General features: G+C 34.9%; 1 protein-coding gene across 2 annotated transcripts in view; it reads right to left on the reverse strand.

Annotated features, from left to right (window-relative positions):
* Window positions 1–1,127: 1,127 nt before the first annotated feature.
* Window positions 1,128–21,559, reverse strand: part of LOC130046342 (neurogenic locus notch homolog protein 1-like) — a 28,559-nt gene continuing 8,127 nt past the window's right edge. The window contains exons 3-18 of one of the 2 annotated variants that reach the window (XM_056167193.1): window positions 20,227–20,341; window positions 20,030–20,143; window positions 18,798–18,911; window positions 17,477–17,590; window positions 17,276–17,389; window positions 16,486–16,599; window positions 16,207–16,320; window positions 12,145–12,162; window positions 7,211–7,456; window positions 6,593–6,841; window positions 6,207–6,395; window positions 5,892–6,108; window positions 5,609–5,808; window positions 5,272–5,418; window positions 4,218–4,459; window positions 1,128–1,477 (exon numbers count right to left, since the gene is read on the reverse strand). In XM_056167193.1, the coding sequence (XP_056023168.1) occupies window positions 1,355–1,477; window positions 4,218–4,459; window positions 5,272–5,418; window positions 5,609–5,808; window positions 5,892–6,108; window positions 6,207–6,395; window positions 6,593–6,841; window positions 7,211–7,456; window positions 12,145–12,162; window positions 16,207–16,320; window positions 16,486–16,599; window positions 17,276–17,389; window positions 17,477–17,590; window positions 18,798–18,911; window positions 20,030–20,143; window positions 20,227–20,341 (2,430 nt within the window). In that variant the 3' untranslated portion in view covers window positions 1,128–1,354. The remainder of the gene's footprint in view (window positions 1,478–4,217; window positions 4,460–5,271; window positions 5,419–5,608; window positions 5,809–5,891; window positions 6,109–6,206; window positions 6,396–6,592; window positions 6,842–7,210; window positions 7,457–12,144; window positions 12,163–16,206; window positions 16,321–16,485; window positions 16,600–17,275; window positions 17,390–17,476; window positions 17,591–18,797; window positions 18,912–20,029; window positions 20,144–20,226; window positions 20,342–21,559) is intronic. The other variant, XM_056167194.1, reaches the window with a different exon arrangement.

Below are 21,559 nucleotides of genomic sequence, written 5' to 3' on the forward strand. Positions count from 1 at the left end.
ATAAAATTTGCATAAAACATTAAGTGATTGGAGTTAATATTTCGGGAAAAGACAATGTTAATGTAGTCATAATGTCTGTAAATTCCCTATATCTAATATCTTTAGCGATATCAGAGAATGAATTTAAACATTAAACCACACTTTGGAAATCTGAATTTCCTCCATCAAATCTATTTAGCAAATTAGCATGCTTATTCAGATATTTCATCTTACTCCATTAACTTAAGAATTCTAATGACTTCTGAGTTACAATTTTTTAAAATATTCTACATACATTTTGAGTGTTATCTAATGATCTAGACATTGAATATTTGTATTCCCGATGTTCTTCTATGAAAGGTGAAGATATCGAACAGTGATCAATCTCATAAATCTCATAAGCAATACAAAATAGATAGTTGGCCAAAAACGGATCCCTTGATATACTTGAGGTGGAATCACGTGTCTAGGAGGAGTAAGCATCCCCTATGGACCGGTCACATCCGCCATGAGCCCTATATCTTGATCAAGTAAACGAAGTTATCCGTAGTCAAAATCAGTGTATCACAAACGGCTTAACAATCGGTATGAAACATGTCAGACAGCATTTGACCCAAATGACAGGCTCTACTGGTAAACTAGATCGTTAAAACGACCATATGATTTGCGACATCTGACTTTAAACGAGGCTGTAGAAACCCCTAAACCTTCAACTTGTTTGTCAGTAGCTTGCCTCGATTTAAAAACTGACCATACGCAGAACAAGCTCTTGGCATCGAATCAGTTAAGAGATATAAACACCATATGCAGGTGATAATGGAATATTGCTACATAAATATGGAACATTTACGATGGAGAAGCTGATATCATCCGGTTTATCATAAAGTTGAGTTGTTAGTTTGCCGTTACTTTCCCCGTTGTAAGTGTGATTATGGTATCCAATAAATTATTCTAGGAGATGATTTCCACAGTGAACGTGATGGAATGGTGGGGATAGTTCGCAATGGTGATAGAGTCGTTCAGGCTTTCACAACCCACTTTATCTCATTGCTATTAATGAAATGTAGTCTACTAAGGGGTTTAACTGCTTAAATCAGTGGATTCTCTCTTGGAGTGTTTGAAGCAGAGTGGACCACAATGTGTTGCGAAGATGTCAGTACATTTATTACTATACAAAAACAATTTTGCCAATACATGAATTACTTTTAATACAATTTCCTTTATGTGTGAAATACGTCAACATGAATTATTCACAAGATCTTAAAGCCGCTTTATATAAACAGATATAATAAACATATATAAACACGTGTTAACCACTGAATAAAGTGTATCAATGTATATTGTTAAGATACCAAACATTATAGTTAACACTCTCTCAGTAATTCCTCCAACTCATTATTGTATAGGGGTTTTCAACGCGTCGTCTTCCAGGCAGGGATTCATATTCACCATCTTTATCTGATTTTCCCAATTTGTGATTTATGTATCCCTCGTACACCTATAAAACAAACATGGTTGGTTTTCAGTTGATACCTTTTTCTTATATAAACAAGTGAATAACAAACGGTGAAAAATCTCAAAAATTCTATAAATTCTAGAGGGCACCCACGAATCACTAGAAACACCAGATGTGGGATCATGTGGTGATGAGGAGTAATCATCCCCTGTTGACCGTTCACAACCCCCATGGGCCTATATATTGATCAGGTAAACTGAGTAATCCATAGTCAAAATCAGCATGTTAAGAGCGATCTAACAATTCGTAGAAAACAATCACACACCATTTGATCAAGTGATAGCTTGTATTTAGAAATTAGATTATCGGGTTCGATCGGTCGACAAGGGATGCTTACTCCTCCTAGACACCTGATCCCACCGCTGGTGTGTCAAGGGGTCCATGTTTGCTCAACTATTTATTTTGTATTGCTTATAGGAGTTACGAGATTGATCACTGTACGTTATCTTCACCTTTCATGATCATAACGACCATAGCATTTCCGAACTTCTTACTTTAAAGAAGACTGTTAAAACCCATGTACCATTTCTTTATTCAGTAGTCGTTTTTACAATTTGAAAATTGATCATGCACAGAAGAAACACTTCGGTATCGATCGGTTGAAAAAATATTCATATATACATTGCTATAAAAATATGAGGGAGTTGACGATAGAAAAACGTACGTCAATTCTTTTGTCATAAAGCTCTGTTTGTTGACATCTACATGTTTATGTCCAGTAAATTATTCAAATATGAAGCAGGTATGGAAGGCAATATGTGTCTTTTATTTCAAACTTCACTAAGATATATCAAATCAATATATAAATGAAAATTGTTACTAGATGAAACGTCGTTCATATATATAACAATCAAGTTGAAAGCCATAGCAAGATTGTTCTTCTCATGTAGAAGCTTTGTAATAATTGTGACTCATAAAAATTCAAAATAGTTAGCTGATAATGAAGTACACTGTGCCCATGGAAATTTCATCAGGCTGTTGGAAGACCTGATCACCAAAGACTATGTTTATATTGTTAATGAGAAATCACAGCGTCGTTTTATATCATTATTCGTAGAATCAGAGTGGTATTCAACAAACAATTTCAGAATGACTAAGCAAAGACATGAATAGTTCCTTCTTCAATTTTAATTGAAACTGTCTATGATGCGAAGAGGTCATGTCTTTACAATATCGTAGAGAATAGTTGCGTAAAATGTAGAAAAGTGGTACGGTTTGATGTAATTGCTTTTGGAAACGTTTTGTGATATATTTACTAAAAGGTTGTAATGCAAAGTGAAGATAACGAACAGTGATCAATCTCATAACTCCTATAAGCAATACAAAATAGATAGTTGGGCAAACACGGACCCCTGGACACACCAGAGGTGGGATCAGGTGCCTAGGAGGAGCAAGCATCCCCTGTTGACCGGTCATACCCGCCGTGAATATATTTCCTTTACACCACTCCTGTAATATCTTGTGGCGCAATACATCTAAAGTTTCTGAAGTTTCTTTTTCACAGCAGTTAATATCATCGTGAGGAGTCAAAGACGGGGATCGAACATTTACTGAATCCTTGAATGTATCTCTATTTGTAAGGGTCATTGTGTAGTTTTGAAATCCAGTAGAAGTATAATAACTTATATTCATTCGTCCTATTAACTGGGATATCAAATGTGTTTAAAACCGAAACATGAGTTACAGATATGCGTCTTTGGAAATAAAACTTAGAAAACAAGTTGGATTATCAAATGTGGAATCCAAGCCAAATTAGTCTGAAATACATATTATATATATATACATATTGTCGAAATCCGCATCTGGTGCATCAAAATTGGTACCGTATAAGTTTTACATTATGACCCCTGGATCGAGGCCTCTGCTGGTGGACTGTTAGTCCCCGAAGGTCTCTACAGCCCAGAAGCTAAGTACTTCGTTACTAGCTTGAAAATACGGATGTATATTTAATTGCTGTTATAAAATTTAGAAATTCATTTCAAAATTAAGGATAATCTCCCTCATGCATAGCTCTTATCCTTGGACGAATTTGGCTCCACTTTTTTGGCACGCTGTTTTTGGCTATATTTAGCTCTAAAACTTCATAGTTATTTCGGATTTCAAACATTTCGGTTGAGCATCACTGAAGAGACATTATTTGTCGAAATGCGCATCTGGTGCATCAAAATTGGTACCGTATAAGTTTTACACACACACACACACACACACACACACACATATATATATATATATATATATATATATATATATATATATATATTGGGATAAATCTCCGATATAATCTTCTAGAGTGCTCGACGTGGCCTCACGGAGCTACATAAATTGACGATCAGATGGAGTTCAATCACATAACAAGTTGTTATGTCATTTTTCTCCCGACGAGTGAGGGGAAACCATCCCCTTACGAAACAGCCTGTAGAGAAATAAATGTTATGTGATTGAACTCCATCTGATCGTCAATTTATATGTATATATATATATATATATATATATATATATATATATATATATTACAGGCTTTGGCAGCTGAAACTAGTAGTTGGGGATTTATCTAAGCATTGTAAAGATTGTGATTAAAATGTTAAGATACAATAGCAGAAGTATATTTGTTGGAGATACAGGCTGTAATCTTGAAGTATGATGGTATATTAGATGATGAAATACTAAAACAATATGATCCTGCTTTCTAACTAATTAGTTAAAACAATGCACTGATACTTACTCTATCCTCTTTTATTTCGTCATAGACTTCGGATAGAGTTTCGTCAAACGCAGTATGGTGTGCATGTTCTTCAGTTCTTCCTTTATTATCAGATTTTGTTCTATTGGCAGACATTCTCCATTTGTTGACCATCACAATCAAGACAATGAAAACAATCAGTAGTGACCCCGATATAGATATCCCCACAATCGTTAATGTATGAAAGGAGGAAGTCTGCTTCTCAACTATGACCTTCACAAAGCCTGAAAACATAATATGAAGTACATGTTGCTCTTTGTTTAGAGTTCACTATGTGACAGCATTGAGGTCTCTGTACGAGTCTTCACATGTCGCGACAGTTTGGTAATTAAGGAGGAATAATACACCAGAGAAATCTGATATGGATGAAGAAGTGGATTATATTGATAGGAATATTCTGATATTTGCAACATTCAAAATTTATTCTATTTGGTCAAAACATGGGTTCAGCAGAAACCTGGAAAATAATTCAAACCCCCTCTGGACGCAAACCCGCGATCCACAAAACAGCAGTTGAAACGCTTACTTACTGAGTTATCCAGCTAAGCAATTTAACGTAAAAGGAATATATATATTGCTGATATATATAGTTTTATTCATGATTGAAAGGAAGTCAGACATTTTGCTGAAGTAGTATACCTCCTTAAGCCCTTCGTTTCGCAACCAGAAGGTCCTAGATATTGATTACCGATCCCGGCGGCTAAAAGTCGAACCCAAGAGTTTAGTATACTAGAAAATGACTGTTCCTTTGCCAAGCGACCAACATTAAAAGTGAAAGTCATGGGTCTTTCAATTCGAATATGACCCTTAAATGGGTATAATGCCATGCCTGTTAGATTTCATTCACGCCATTGAGGTAGAAATGAGTGAAAAATTGTCGAATAAGACGTAGAACAACGTATACAAAAGATAACATTCAACGAGAAGTGCGAATATGAAGTTTAAAGAGTTTTAAGCGTAATTAGATTTCTTTTGTAAATAAACTTAATATAATTATATTGTAAATATGCTTCATCTAACCCTATAATATACTTACATCTTGACTTGATAAATGTTCCCATGACTGATGTGGTTCCATCAGGACATTTTTTGCATCCACTTTGGCCATACTGATCCTGATAAAATCCTTCCGAGCACTGGACACAATCACCACCATCATAGAACCAACCAGGTCCACATTTCCCTGACCATGAAAAAGCATCAATGCAGTATGAACTATTACATGTACTATAATTTATTAACAATCAGATTTCGTCTTTTTGCTTTACTATTACTATTAGTATATGTGTCTGGGTTAGGGTTTCCTCAGCAAATATTCTTAGCCGTATACCTGATTCATGTAAACAAATTATATCATTGAACTAAGAACTTACGGCACATTCTTTTTCCATGTATTATAAATTCAACCGTCCCATATACGCAAACTTCTCGAAGAGGATCGGCTTTGATGTCTTCGAAGTGGCACTTAAGTTGATGACATGTTTGCTTGAAGTTTCCATTTTTGAAATACGCGATGATTGAATGTCCGTGGCGATCCATTCGGTTTATAAGATCATTTCTATTTGCTTCATACCTTCATGCAAAGAAAAAGAATTTATAATTACATATTTTTCGTAATACCTATTCACATGAATAAAAATGTATAAACAGACGCACGGCAATATTCCCTCCAGTGTTGTCCAGATCTGGAGATCGTTAGAGGCGAGATGTTTCCCTTCTATCCGCTGGAAAGGCTTGTCACAGAGTAAAATATCACCCGTTGGACAAAGATCTGATTGTTGTATACAGTCTCTTAGGGCAATTGGATTGAATTTCAGGTTGGGACAGGTGAATCTAAATGTGTAGTTTCTTTCCAAGTGAGTCGGTTCAGGTTCTATAATCAACAATATCAATGTACGTGAATTCGTTCGAATGATATTTTATATTTCATTTCTATATCGAACAACAAGTATTTTGTTTTCACATGCTTACTAATACAACTCGAAGAGGCAAATTCTGCCGAGAACTGTGGTTTCCAAATGCCGTTGCTACAAACGTGATTTGTGGTGTTTGTCTGTAGATATCCTGGTTCACATCGGTCTATACCACAACTTAAAGTGTGACCGTCATGACAGGAGATTACTCCATGAAATACTTGAGGTGGGATATCACATACACTCTCTGTAATGAGACCATTCAATGAGGCAATTATACATTATATACTATCTATTCGATGTTTTTCATGAAGATAAATCATTTCTATGATGTAAGTAAAATAAATGTTACTGCTGTAGTTTTAGTTTTCACACAAAATATACAATGTCCAATGTATGCACATGTATATACTCTTCATATGGACAAGATATATAAATAGATACTTGGTAATTTCTTCACAGTGACAGTGAAGTTACACTGGTTAGTGTTTCCGAATTCATCAGCTGCGTTGTAGGAAATTAAATGACTTCCAAACTTCATAAATTCCCCGTTACTGTTGCTACTTGAGACTGTGACGTTTCCCGAATTATCTTCAGCATGTATTGGTGACCACGTGACAAGAGAACCCCCATTAGAACCATACTGCACAATGTCCACTGAGGGACAATCCAAGAACGATGGTGGGATCATATCTATGATGACAGCGTCAAAACATGAAATTGTTTTGAGATTTATTCAGATACACCACTAGAACATTTTTCTCTATGGCAATGACTAGAAAATGAACTTGTATTACAATCTTACATTTATCATTGCTAATATCATGATATTGGTAAGCTTTCATTTAAATCAAAATAAAACTTAATACTGATATCTACCTCAAAAATAAATTTCAACCGACATTTTAATTCTAAAGGCTACACTTATACACGATATTCAGATAACTTGATTCTCTTCTTTAAACGTAAGGAATTGACATGATCTAAATTCATCATGTAACTTGATATCAAATTGCATTGACCATTGACTATGCCTTATTTCAAATACAATGCAGAAATTACCTTTCATTTCGACACTAAGAACACACGACGTGGAATGTCCTCGGTTATCATTAGCCGTCAGTGTAATAGTTTGTATTTCACGGCTCCACGTGAGTTCTGTCTCTGGAAAGTTGACCGCCAATCTCTCGCCGTCACAACTTTGTCCGTATATACCAGGAAGATGATCAAATGATGAGAAAGTTATATTTTCCGTCAGTTTAGTGAAATTAAGTTCTTGTACTCCATCTGGGCAGTTTATGATATTGGCTATAAGATTCAAATTACACACTATCGTAATCACATCTGATATATTAATAATTTATGCAATTTATGTACATATACTACTTACACACACATTTTATACATTTGAATATATATAATTTTGATCCAATCTTTGGATTATTTACGAGTACTAGTTTGCATATTTCTAGCAAATAAAACAAAACCACTGCGTATAACGAGGCACACCACTTCATAGTTAAAGTATTAAATGCACTGTGGCGGCAAATTTATCCTCTTCGGACTACTTTCAGGCGCGTAGCTGCCATTATGCTAAATACACCCGTAGGTGCAATTCACTCTCCCGGAAGGGAATAAAACAGGATAATAAGAAAGAAAGTGAACGATTCACAAATATGTCTACTCCGATAAAAATGTAAACCCCGTTGTATGTTCACTTTTACTGGCCCTAATCTATAAATACATGTATACACATTCGTTTTCTGTACTGATCGTCTATTGAAAGAGTTTCAGAATAATATATATTTTCAAGACTTTTGCTTGTGTGTTTGTTTTAAGTCCATTCACGAATAGTTTACTCATATTTAGACGTCTGTTGTTGTAGGTTAATTCAGACTTATCCTTAGCGCTCAGGGTCGGAACAGTAGAAGTTCTTTAACGTGTCAAAGCATACTACGAAACGTGAGCTCCGTGTTAAGGTGATATCTCAAAGACCAATGACTTTCATTTCTGAACCCCGAACGTTTCCGAAAGGAGCAATCACTACCTATGTTTAAGTTTTAGGTTTCATGCGGCCATAGTACAAGCGGGGTTCAAACTCACGACCTACTCGTTACGAATCTCAATTGATCAAAAAGGAAATGTCAACTGACCATTAGGGAACGAACGGTTTTAGATGAAAACGAAACGCTTCGGTCTGGGAACGGAACGCTGAACGGTTTAAACGGAAAGGTTTGATGTGGGAATGGAACAATTCTTATCAGAACGGAACGGTTCATATGGTGTTGTAGTACGCTTTTGATTCTGTAACGAACAGCAGTCAAACACATAAACTTTATAATGAAATTATAAGATTGAGAGCAGGAAAAACATAGACCCCTGGACCCAGATGTACAATAGTTAACTTTACACGCAACTGAGAGTTAACGTTCAGTTAACACTATATAGATGTAGGACTTAATAACAAATAAAAGTAATTCCGTCTAGTTGTGACCTCATAAGAACTTACAAAATCAATGATTCATTTAGATTTATGCTTTGTCTATTAACAATGATAGCTTTCATTCATATGTCGATTTGATATATCCCTGTGAGCTCGAAATAAAGGACACCACAAAGTCGTCCACTTCTCCTTCATACTTAGATATTTTATTGAAAGTAGACATTAACGGCAAACTGACAACTCAACTATATGACAAACGGGATGATTTCAGCTTCTCCATCGTCAACTTCCCACATTTATGTCGCAATATTCCATTATCACCTGCATATGGTGTTTATATATCTCAACTGATTCGATATACAAGAGCTTGTTCTGGGTATAGTCAGTTTTTAAATCGAGGTAAGCTACTGACAAACAAGTTGATGGTGCAGGGATTTCAACAGTCTCGATTGAAGTCAGCATTTCGCAAATTCTATGGTCGTTATTATGACTGCGGATAACCCCGTTTACCTGATCGGGATGTGGGGCTCACGGCGGGTGTGACCAGTCAACAGGGGATGCTTACTCCTCCTAGGCACCTGATCCCACCTCTGGTGTGTCCAGGGGTCCGTGTTTGCCCAACTATCTATTTTGTATTGCTTGTAGGAGTTATGAGATTGATCACTGTTCGTTATCTTCACCATGTATTAGAGGAACACAATCTTTGGAGGGTTTTTTCTGATAGTTATTTAAAAAATCTTTGTATCAATAAAATATTTCAAAAGTTTGAGTTGTATATGAATAATCAATAATATATTAAAGATATTGAATCCAAGAGCAATAATTCTGTTTTCATTGATTCCCTTATCAGGTCCATCATGTAATATATTTCCTTGAGTTTTCACATTATAGAGTTGGGCAAACACGGATCCCTGGATATACCAGAGGTGGGATCAAATGCCTAGGAGGAGTAAGCATCCCCTGTCGATCGGTCACACCCGCCGTGAGCCCTACATCCTGATAAGGGAATATAGGGTTATTGAACTTATATTGGTGAATATTGGCACGAGTTGGCTGTAAAAATGCACGAGCTCGCTAGTGTATTTTGACAACCAACGAGTGTCAATATCCACCAATATAAGTTTCATAACCCTTTTATTATATAGCTAAAGTATTTAGTTGTTAAATTATATCCCTTTTCACTCAAAATCCTCCAAGATACAGACGAGAATTCATCAATATTGGCATCTAAGGTGAAGGTGTGCAATATCAGCATGCATTTCTTAACTGTTCAATATTAAACCCGTCATTAATGCATAAAGCAAACTGATTTTGTGAATGGGTGTATTGTAATTTATGTACAGTAAAATATTTTGTTTAAAAAATGAATATATCAAATACCGGCTCTGTCAGATTCGGAGAACCGTCGTCTGCTATTTTGGCTTGTTTACGTCGTTACGGTAACGTCAATATTGAACGCTCATACTCGGAATATTTCGGGCGCACACAATTTACCCAATGCAAAGTTAGCGTTCAACAAATTCTCAGGATATTGACCGCTAACATTCTCTAGATTTTAGCAGATTTTATAATAGTCTATTTATTAGCTATATAATATATGGAGTTATCCGTTGTCAAAATCAGTTTGCCAAGAATGGCCTAACAATCGGTATGAAACACGGCAGACAGCATATGACCCAATGATAGGTTGTATTGGCAAACTAGATGGTTATAACGACCATAGAATTTGCAAAAAGCTGACTTTAAACGAGATTATTGAAACCTCTGAATCATCAACTTGTTTCTCAGTAGCCTGCTTCGATTTAAAAAGTGACCATAAGCAGAACAAGCTCTTGCGTATCGAATAAGTTGAGAGATATAAACACCATATGTAGGTGATAATGGAATATTGCTACATAATATGGGAAGTTCACGATGCAGAAGCTGAAATCGTCCCGTTTGTCATAAAGTTGAGTTGTTAGTTTGTCGTTAATATCTACTTTCAATAAAATATCTAAGTATGAACGGAAGTGGACGACTCTGTGGTGTCTTTTATTTCGAGCTCAGAGGAATATTTTGAATCGACATATGAATGAAAGTTATCATTGTTAATAGATAATACGTCGTCGATATATCTAAATGTCGAATTGAAGGTCACCGCAAAAGGTTTTTTTCTTCTCACGTAGAAGTTTTTGAATAAAGTCTGCTTCACAGGAATATAAAAACAGGTCATCTAACAAAGGAGCACAATTCGTGCCCATGGGGATTCCAACAGATTGTTGGAAGACATGATCACCAAGGACCATGAAGATATTGCCAATGAGAAGCTCCAGCATATTTTTTATTTCAACTTTAGAGTACCTGTGCATGGAATCAGAGTAGCGTTAAACAAAGTAAATTTTGAATGACTGATCACTAGATAGGGATATTTGCGTTTTCCATTTTTATTTAACTGTTTTATTATACCGATACAAATTGAAAATATAATTAACAAATGTTTATTTTCTTAAACATTTTCCGTGTTTGCCAAACGCTCTTATTTGCATTTCTTACAGCAGTTATGAGATTGATTACCGTTCGTTATCTTCATCTCTCATCTAAACATCCATTTTTATGTAGGGAAAAATCCGTAGAGGTATGATAAAACATAATGACTGTAGAATTTGTGAAATACTAACTTTAAATGACACATAGTTGAAACCCTTGTAACTTCAACGTTATTGTCAGTAGCCTGTTTCAGTTTAAAGATAGATCGAATTAGTTGAGAGACGTAAACACCATGCACATGTGATAATGATACATTGCTACATATACATGGGAGCTTGACGATAGAGAAACTTGCCATACACTGGAATTATCACGTAGTGTGTTGTTAAAGTTTATCTTCAATAGTACATTGTATATCCAGATGTGAAGCAGATAAAAGAGACTCTGTGGTGCCTTATTCCGAGTTCACTGCTTACATTTAATCTCTTGAACAGCGTATTTTATTTCCACAGAGTAACTAGTGACGTCATTGTGGAATACATGTCATGTTGATTAGACAATTTCTTCATACAATGTCTCTCAATTTGTCAAGTGATATAAAGTGATCTTAAACCGGTCACGGTAGCACAGTGGTAGAGCGTTCACTTCATAACCGGGAAGTTGTAAGTTCGGGTCCCGCTTGTGTCATGGTTGTGTCAAACCTAAGGTGTAAACATGGGTTATGATTGCTCCTTCGACAAGCGTCCGGTATCTAAAAGTGAAAATCACGGATCTATCGGATTTGACATTAACGGAGATTTCGTGGCAGGTCATGGACCGTTTAAGAATCCTCACTGCTACGGCTCTTAGCACTACGCATCTAAACATATGGTATTTCACCTACAGCTAACGATGACATATTCTTGAGAGGACGTAAAAGAAATAAATAAACACGAAATAAACTATATTTAAGGATAAATTATAAGTAAACTTGTTTCCCAAACTGTTGATACTCAGTAAAAAAAACAGTTTTTAATTATGTGACGTTCACTCTTAATAACAAGAAACAACTATAATAATATTTCATTAATGAAAAGGAAAAACTTACGTGATTCTGTACATTTTTCTGAAATGAATAAAATACTTTTTATTTTTTCCGTCCAAATAAAACGCACTGCTATCATGTAAATTATCATGCAAAAAGAAAATACATGTTCTTTATACGACATACGATTGATATATTTTGTATAACTTATACGGTAGCAATTTTGATGCACCAGATGCACATTTCGACAAATTATGTCTCTTCAGTGATGCTCAACCGAAATGTTTGAAATCCGAAATAACAATGAAGTTTTAGAGCTATTATAGGCAAAATAAGAGAGTGCCAAAAATGTGGAGTCAAATTCGTTTAAGGATAAGAGCTATGCCTGAGGGAGATCATCCTTAATTTTGAAATGAATTTCTAAATTTTATAACAGCAATTAAATATACATCCGTATTTTCAAGCTAGTAACGAAGTACTTAGCTACTGGACTGTAGAGACCCTCGGGGACTAACAGTCCACCAGCAGAGGCCTCGACCCAGGGGTCATAATGTAAAACTTATACGGTACCAATTTTGATGCACCAGATGCACATTTCGACAAATTATGTCTATTCAGTGATGCTCAACCGAAACGTTTGAAATCCGAAATAACAATGAAGTTTTAGAGCTATTATAGGCAAAAAACAGTGTGCCAAAAAATGGAGCTTTATTGATTTTCTCAGTATAATAACAATACGAAAAACAAATTTGAATTCCCTGAAAATATACTACTGTGGATTGATCGAATTTCACTAGCCTCAAATGTTGTGGATTCCTTGGGTACCCACTATTTAACGAATTTCAAACCAGAGAGAAATACAAAATTGATTTCATGTTTCAAAATACAGAAACTATATCCACGAAATTACATCCCAATGAAACTGTAAAATCATTATAATTCACGAATATTACATCCTAACGAAATTAAAATCATCCCAATCCACGAAATTGACCTCCGCGAATTTAAACGATTCCACAGAATCTTCCAATCATAAACGAAACATCGCTCGGTCTTTTTCGTCAAGTCTAGAAAAAACCAGATGTAGGTCCCATTATATGATACTTCCCATGGTGAGAATGATAATTGCCTACGGTGTGTTACCAACTACACGTTTCAAATATGACAGAAACAACAAAACATGTGTTTAAGTATATAACATGTGGTGGAATAAAACGTTTTATTCGAAAATATGCTATTTCAATTTCTTTTACACGTAGTTTGGAGCCTATTGTGTAAACCAAAGATTATACTTTCTAATATTGTGTAGATTTTGTTACTGGGGAACGACATGAATCGCAGATTTTAGAAGCTACTCTCAAATTAATACGAAGATATGAAGTACCCATTAACCTTTCCTTTATATATTTTTAGCAACTCAGTACGTGTAAACTGCGGATAACGCCATTTTTCTTATGCCCCAATTTTTGCAACATGGTGATGCATTACATTATCCGAGGTGTTTTCTCGATTTGGTGGGCGTAGCGCTCTATGTATCGTAAGGAATTTGAAATAATGTTAGTAATAGACGTCAGGATAAATAATTAGAATGATGGCGGAATGGAGGCTTGGTTATTCTTGTAAATTATATCCGTACAAAAATGGGTAATTCGGGAGACAGCGAATTTATTGTCCACATCGATGAAAAATTTTATTTCGATGGTGATATGGCCAATATTGGTGATTGTCCCAGGAATTGCAGTAAGTTTAAATATGCAAATTTGCTATAGTATGTTACATTGTTCAGTGACAATTTATTCTCCTAGTTGTTGGAAATATTTTATCTTGCTGTAAATGTATAAGGTAGTACTTTCAAACGAGGAAATAAAGCGATGTTCTATCATTCCATTGATTCCACAAAACATAATTATAGTCCTCTATAATTTAACTTTACCAGACCCCATTTTAGCATTAAATTTCACAATTCTAATATTGACCCACATATTTCATGATTAGGAAAATGTTTGTACATAAGGTGTGTATCATTTAAATTATCTGAGTGATGACAAGAATCCATCCTTGACAGTCAAAAGGTAACACGCATAAACGCCTTGCATGTGGATGGGAAAAGTTCCATGTTGATGCTGCAATAAATGCACCTTTGAAACTCGGGAAATGGAATAGTCGTTGAATTTTTAGATCGATTATTAAACATCAACTGGCCATAAGCCACCCCTTTTTCCAAATAAGAACATCAAATGAAACGTTGAAGATGACTTACAATTATCAATATAATAAATGCTATAAACGGAGTAATCCGTAGTCAAAATTAACGTGTAAAGAACGACAAGACAAGTGGCATGAAACACGTCAGATATATTTCAATGTCAAGTCGGCCACAGTTTTTAAAAAATTCTGCCTCATATGAATATAAAAACATTCCAGCTAATAAAGGAACACAGTCCGTGCCCATGGGAATTTTAACAGACTGTTTGAATGACTGATCATCAAACACTACGAATATATTGTCAATGAGGAACTCCAGCATTATTTTAATATCAACTTCAGAATATTTTGCTTAGAATCAGATTAGTGTTTGACAAAGTAATTTTTGATAATGTCGAAGGGGAGGGATCAGGGGTTTCATAACTTACATAGTGGCTTCTCTCCTCATTGTTACTATGTACTCAGTTGTTTGATGTCAAGAAGTCAACAAGAAAACAGTAAAGTTTTAATACATTCCGACTATGTGAGGTATTATAAAGTTTTACTTGAGCTCCAGACCCAAAGGTATGCATTTCACAATTTTGGATTCTTTCATTGTCACTTCCTTATACTCAGTTTAGTTTGGTTATCTAATTACGTTTGGAGTACCGAATTTTATATATGTTAAGCAAAGAATTGTTCATTATTATTGAGCGACAAAATTTTGGTCTACATACCGACCGACCGACAGGTGCAAACCAATTTGCCCCCTTTTTCATAATAATAACATTCTTATTGGATGTATCATGCGGTGCCACCCTAACATGAGGATTTCTGACTTATAGGCCATTGATTTCACAATTTTGGAAGGATTTCCTCCTGAGACTCATATCTTTACTTCGATTCTCATGTTGAGTTTTAGATGTCGAAGAGTCAACGAGATTTAAAAGAAGCCAAAAATCCCCATCTAGCACTATAACCCCTGATCGGGATGTAATGAATTTCACAATTTTCGTAAAGGCATTAAGTCTATGCTGAACATTGTTGTTTAATATCCAGGAGCCAGGGTATGATTTTCAAAGAAATGAAGTATTTTACTATGATTTGATGTCCAGAAGTGAATAAGAGAATTTTGAAATAAATAACGCATTTCAACTAAATCACCCATGACGCACCCGACTCAATCCTTGCTTCAGAGTCCCTGAACGAGGATATATAAATTTCAAATTTTGGTAGACATCTCATTACTATGAATTCAGCTTAATGTCCAAAACTTACATATATGTGCAAGATTTTTTTATCAAAACTTATCCATTTTCACTATGTCACCATAAAGCTCACCCTGCATCAGAACATTGATCGAGGAGCCACTATTTTCACAATTTTGGTAACAGCATCTTTGATTATTATGGCTATACATACAGTTTGTCTGGTAGATGTCCGTGAGTAAATAACAGCCTTAAAGTCTGCATAATTTGTTTATTTTAACACCATCCGCTTTACTAAGGGTGATGTGATTCACATCCTCTTTAACGAATCTATTGAAAAATGTATTGTACTTAGGAAAATGTTGCTGACTATAGTTAATTGTGAATAGACGATTTTATGGTTTATATATGGAAAAAATGTATAGTTTGCATTATGGGTGTCAAAGCAATGAAAACACATAGTTATAATCTGCAGTAATTACATGTACCATGCGTTTCCACTATATTGATTTAAGCATTCTGTAATACAAACAATGTGGATATTTATTCGATATTTGCAAGCATCTTGTCATCGAGAACTTCGAAATCATTTTAATGTACGGTAGATAACACAATTGATTATAAAAAAGAAATACAGAATCAGAATTAAAGTTAAAAATAAAAATAAAAGATTATCTGCTCATAAAAATATAAAATGACAATTTGTGTCATTAAACTGATTGTGCATATTTACCGTATTCGCATCGTGTTCCATAATACTCATCCGGACAAGAACACGTAAACCTATTCACTAAATTGTGGCATGTTCCTCCATGCATACATGGGTTACTGCTACATTCGTTTATATCTATAAAAATGTAATAATTAATACCTCAATTTTGTAATGTGATGTAAATAATATCATGTACTATACACGATAAAAATTAGAATTGCGAACATTAATGTTAGATTATATGCTCATAAAAACATCAAAAAGGATATTTCTGAAATCAAATTGATCACGTATATTTACCGTATTCACATCGTGCACCATTATATCCATCCGGACAAGAACATGTAAACCTATTCACTAAATTGTGGCATGTTCCTCCGTGCATGCATGGGTTACTGCTACATTCGTTTATATCTATAATAAATGTAATGATTAGTATCATATTTTATAATCTAATGTAAATAATATCATCAACTATGAAAAATAAAATACAAATTAGAATTACGAATATCAATCTGTTCTCACATTATCACCAGTGTGGGATCAGCTTTACCCATGTGAGATAGCCATGTTAGATTTTTCTGTCTCACACTGCTGCGACGTCATTTGATTGTGACGTCATAGATTTGCTCCGATTAAGGTTACATGGTGAAGTGAAGTATTTTGTAAAGTTTTCTTTAAATTTCATTTTGATATAGCTTTCTGGTAGACAGCCTTGGTTTTTTTTAGTTTACACCTTTAGTGTAAACCTTTATCGGGTATTGCTCTTTCTCGCTGTCTAATTAGTTTTTGTATTGAAGTTGAAATGAGGATTTTGATAATTTTGAAATTTCTCGAAGTTCTTGAATTTATGCACTAAACTGGGTAAATTGTGAAAAAAAAAATCCTTCATAATATACTCGGGAGAGATAGGGAAATTCCACCTCTGGAACAAGATTCGCTGTCTAGGATTCATCAAAGTCTTGTCCTAGACTGCGAATCTTGCCCCCTCAGTGGAATATCCTTAACCCACACTCATATTAATGAGGTATTCTATTAATATTATATGCTCATAAAAATAGTCAAACACCACTTTCTGCAATTTATTTACCATATTCGCATCGTGCTCCATTATATCCATCAGGACAAGAACACGTAAACCTATTCACAAAATTATGGCATGTTCCTCCGTGCATACATGGGCTACTGTTACATTCGTTTATATCTATAAAATGTAATAATTAATATATCATTTTTGTAATGTAAATAAAAAAAGAATATTTCTGCAATTAAATCAATCACGTATATTTACCGTATTCGCACCGTGCTCCATTATACCCATCCGGACAAGAACACGTAAACCTATTCACTAAATTGTGGCATGTTCCTCCGTGCATGCATGGGCTACTGTTACATTCGTTTATATCTATTTAAAAAAATGTTATATTGAGTGAAGCTCGGACGAGCCGAAGGCGTACGTATGTATAAAAGAAGGGGAAAAAGAGAAGTCAAAATCAGCAAATGAAAAGAGATAATCCCTACATCTATCTACTGCAATTTTGTGATCAATATGGGCGACGCCAATATTTTACTCAGTTGTTTCAACAGTTATTGGTATTTTAATTTTGAATGTCAAATATACGAGATTCTAGAGTGCGATTCGTAATTCAAATATCGAATTAGTTCAAAATGTATGGTATAATAATTATTTAACAGTTATTAGCAAATCACTGAACAGACAAACAGTAATATAACTAAGTAGATGAACGAGCTCATGAGCTTCTTTAAATCAAATTATACGATATCATATAAGCTTACTTTTTTACCAATTTAAATTTGGTAGATAATTTTGTTTATTTTAGCTGTCTTCCTAAGGGACTGATTCACGATTTCCCCCAAAATGTTTTTTACTTTGAATGATGAAAATCTACAATTTTGTCTATTTTCGCTGTCTTTTTAATGGACTAATTCACGATTCTCCCCCCCCCCCCCCCCAATATTTTTTTTTACTTTAAATGATGAAGGTTTCACAAAACATAAATGTTATACTAACTGTATGCATGTCAGAAGTTCATTATAGAGAATTTATCATTTGTTTTGAGGGAAGAAAAACATTCAGGTGTGTTATTGTTTGCGAAGGTTTCGAAATAAATGGATATCGATCTAAGTTTATTATATGTATCACAATTCAAGTATACTTCAGGTAAAATGTGTCATTGAGAAGTTAAAATTTGTGACTGTACAAAATTAAGACGATTTAAATTACAAAATTAACATTTCATTGATTAGTTTGAATATATAAAAACACTCGAGTCTTTGTTTGCATAACACAGAATTAAAGTTAAATATTTCTCTTATCCTTTCAGTCAGAAAGTTCACATTTTGGTTATTAAAATTAAATGAGGGATGTATTTAATTTTTAACATCAAAAATGAAGATTTTTTTCTAAAAGACGTGAACCAGTCTTTTTAAGTATTGTTCTTGATTATAAATGTTTGGTTTGAAAGTAAAAACATCGAAGCTAAATGTGACGTCAGAATGCACACTTTACGTCGGCATGCAATATTAGTCTGCATCCCCATAAAAATCTCAAAACGTCAATTTGTGTAATTAAATTGATCTCAAATATTTACCGTATTCGCATCGTGTTCCATGATACCCATCCGGACAAGAACACGTGAACCTATTTAGTAAATTGTGACATCTTCCTCCGTGCATACATGGGTTACTGTTACATTCGTTGATATCTATAATATAATAAGTGTACAATCAGCATGAAAGGTGAATATAACGAAACGTAATCAATCTCATAACTCTCATAAGCAATACAAAATAGAGAGTTGGGCACACACAGACCCCTAGACACCAGAGGTGGAATCAGGTGTCTAGGAGGAGTAAGCATCCCCTGTTGACCAGTCACACCAGCCGTAAACCTATCTTATATTTGTAATGCAATGTAAATGATATATAAACTTTTATCTTCAACTTCCCATATCTATACAGTAATATTCCATGATCACCTTTTTATGGTGTTCATGTCTCTCAACTGATTCAATCCATAAGAGCTTGTTTTGCGTATGATCATTTTTTAAATCGAGGCAGGCTGCTGACACACAAGTTGATGTTACAGGGATTCCAAAAGTCTCGTTTGAAGTTAGAATTTCACAAACCCAATGGTGATGATAAAGATCGAGTTTGCCATTAAAACCTGTTTTTAAATCAAATGCTGTCTCACGTGTTTCATATCAATTGTTAGACCATTCGTTACGCACTGATTCTGACTACCATTTACCCGATCAAGACATAGGGCTCATGGCGGGTTTGAATGCTCGACAGGCGGTGTTAACTATTCCTAGGTTCCTGATCCCACCTCTGGTAAAACTAGGGTTCCGTGTTTGCACAACAGTTAATGTTATATTCCTTATAGTAATAATGAGATTGATCACTGTTCGTTATCTTCACTTTTTCATCATGATTGATTAAATATTGTTTAACGTCCCTCTCGAAAATCTTTCACTCATATGGAGACGTCACCACTGCCGGTGATGGGCTGCAAAATTTAGGCCTATCCTCGGCGCTTATGGCCATAGAGCAGGAAGGGATCTTTATCGTGCCACACCTGCTGTGACACGGGACCTCGGTTTTTACGGTCTCATCCGAAGGACCGCCCCATTTAGTCGCCTCTTACAACAAGCAAGGGGGTACTGAAGACCTATTCTAACCTGGATTCCCACGGGATGTTTTTCATCATGAACTACATGTATAAAAATCATGAACAACATGCATAAAAATAATATGCAAATTAATATGCCCATAAAAATATCAAACATCAATTTCTATAATTAAACTGAGCATGCATATTTACCGTATTCGCATCGTGTTCCGTGATACCCATCCGGACAAGAACACGTAAACCTATTCCCTAAATTGTGACATGTTCCACCGTGCATACATGGGTTACTGTTACATTCGTTGATATCTATAAGAAATGTAATAATTAGGATATAATTTTTGGTAGATATGATTGCTATAACAATGTGTCTCATTACTTTTTGTCCTTACCTGAACACCCCACTTGGTAATGACTTAAATTGGAACAATCAGCATTGGTCGTATAACAGAGGTATCCTGATCCACATCCTTTTTCACTGCATCGCCTGTCTTTCATCCACTGACACTGTTAAGTTCAATAAAAGCTAATACATGTAGCTGACAAGGGGCTAAATATGTCTTTTAACTTGTTTTCGCATATGCCCGTAACACCTACATGTAATTATGTCCGCAATAATTTAATCCTTATTGTATCCTTGTCTCTGATTGGTCAAATTACAATTGAGGAACGCAGTTTATTTTTGTATAACCTGGTTTGGTCAACGGCTTTGGTATGGGGACACCCCTTGACAACCAGATGTCGGAACTATTTTTTTCTCTCTCTCTAAATTTACATCGCAGCACTGTTTTCAGCCTTATATGGAATAGAAAGTCAACGTGTACAATAAGTTTCTTTGGTTTGATACAGATATTGTTGTCAATATTAGCATCTACTTGTACGAAAATCACTGTTGTAAGACATCTTTTTCTGTATGTATGGTCGAATAATAGATTAAAACAAAGATATTATATTCGAATTAATGATTTGCCAACTAAGCGTTACCCTGTTCATTTTGAAATACATTTCTCAATGGGGAAAGGGGGGGTGTTTCAGTGCTTGATTCGTCTTTCAACAAAGCAAACAAAATACATACGTGACATTTTATCACATGACGTCAGACACATTGACATGTGTATGGCGATTTGTCACTTGCTTACATATTTTCTTGTGTCGGATTTACTGTTAGTGACAACGTTGTTTACAAGGGTAAGTTTTCATGTAGTAGAAGTTTTCACATAGTTACATGTAAAAGCAGCAAATTATTGCATTTTCTGATATTTTAAGATTTAATTTGAGTAGGTCTAAACAATGCAATTTCCTGTATTTTCTCAATCTGTCGGAGATGAGCGACTTCAAAGTCGATCTCTATATCTAAAGGGTAGGGAAATACGCATTGCATGCATAATCTACACACATTTTCTATCACGACAAACTTCACCTTCGATATACTATTTTGATAAAAAGACTAGGCTCCGTAGAACTAAGATTAAAGATGGCGACCTTCATAGCTAGACTCTTTGTCATTGTTGCTAAGTGAATCATTGCGCGGCTCAGTTGACTTATATTTTCCCAAGTGTATGTACATTTTGATAAACCAAGGTTAGGATTTTTGTCTCTTTCATTAAATTATAAGGAATGACTTTAATTCTGGGGCAAGTTATACGAGTATAACCTGGTTTGGGTCAGTTTACGCTTTTTTATAATTCGCTTCACAGATTATAAAGCGTAAACTTGCCCAAACCA

Source organism: Ostrea edulis, chromosome 5 (genome assembly GCF_947568905.1).
Source record: "Ostrea edulis chromosome 5, xbOstEdul1.1, whole genome shotgun sequence".
Lineage (NCBI taxonomy): Eukaryota > Metazoa > Mollusca > Bivalvia > Ostreida > Ostreidae > Ostrea > Ostrea edulis.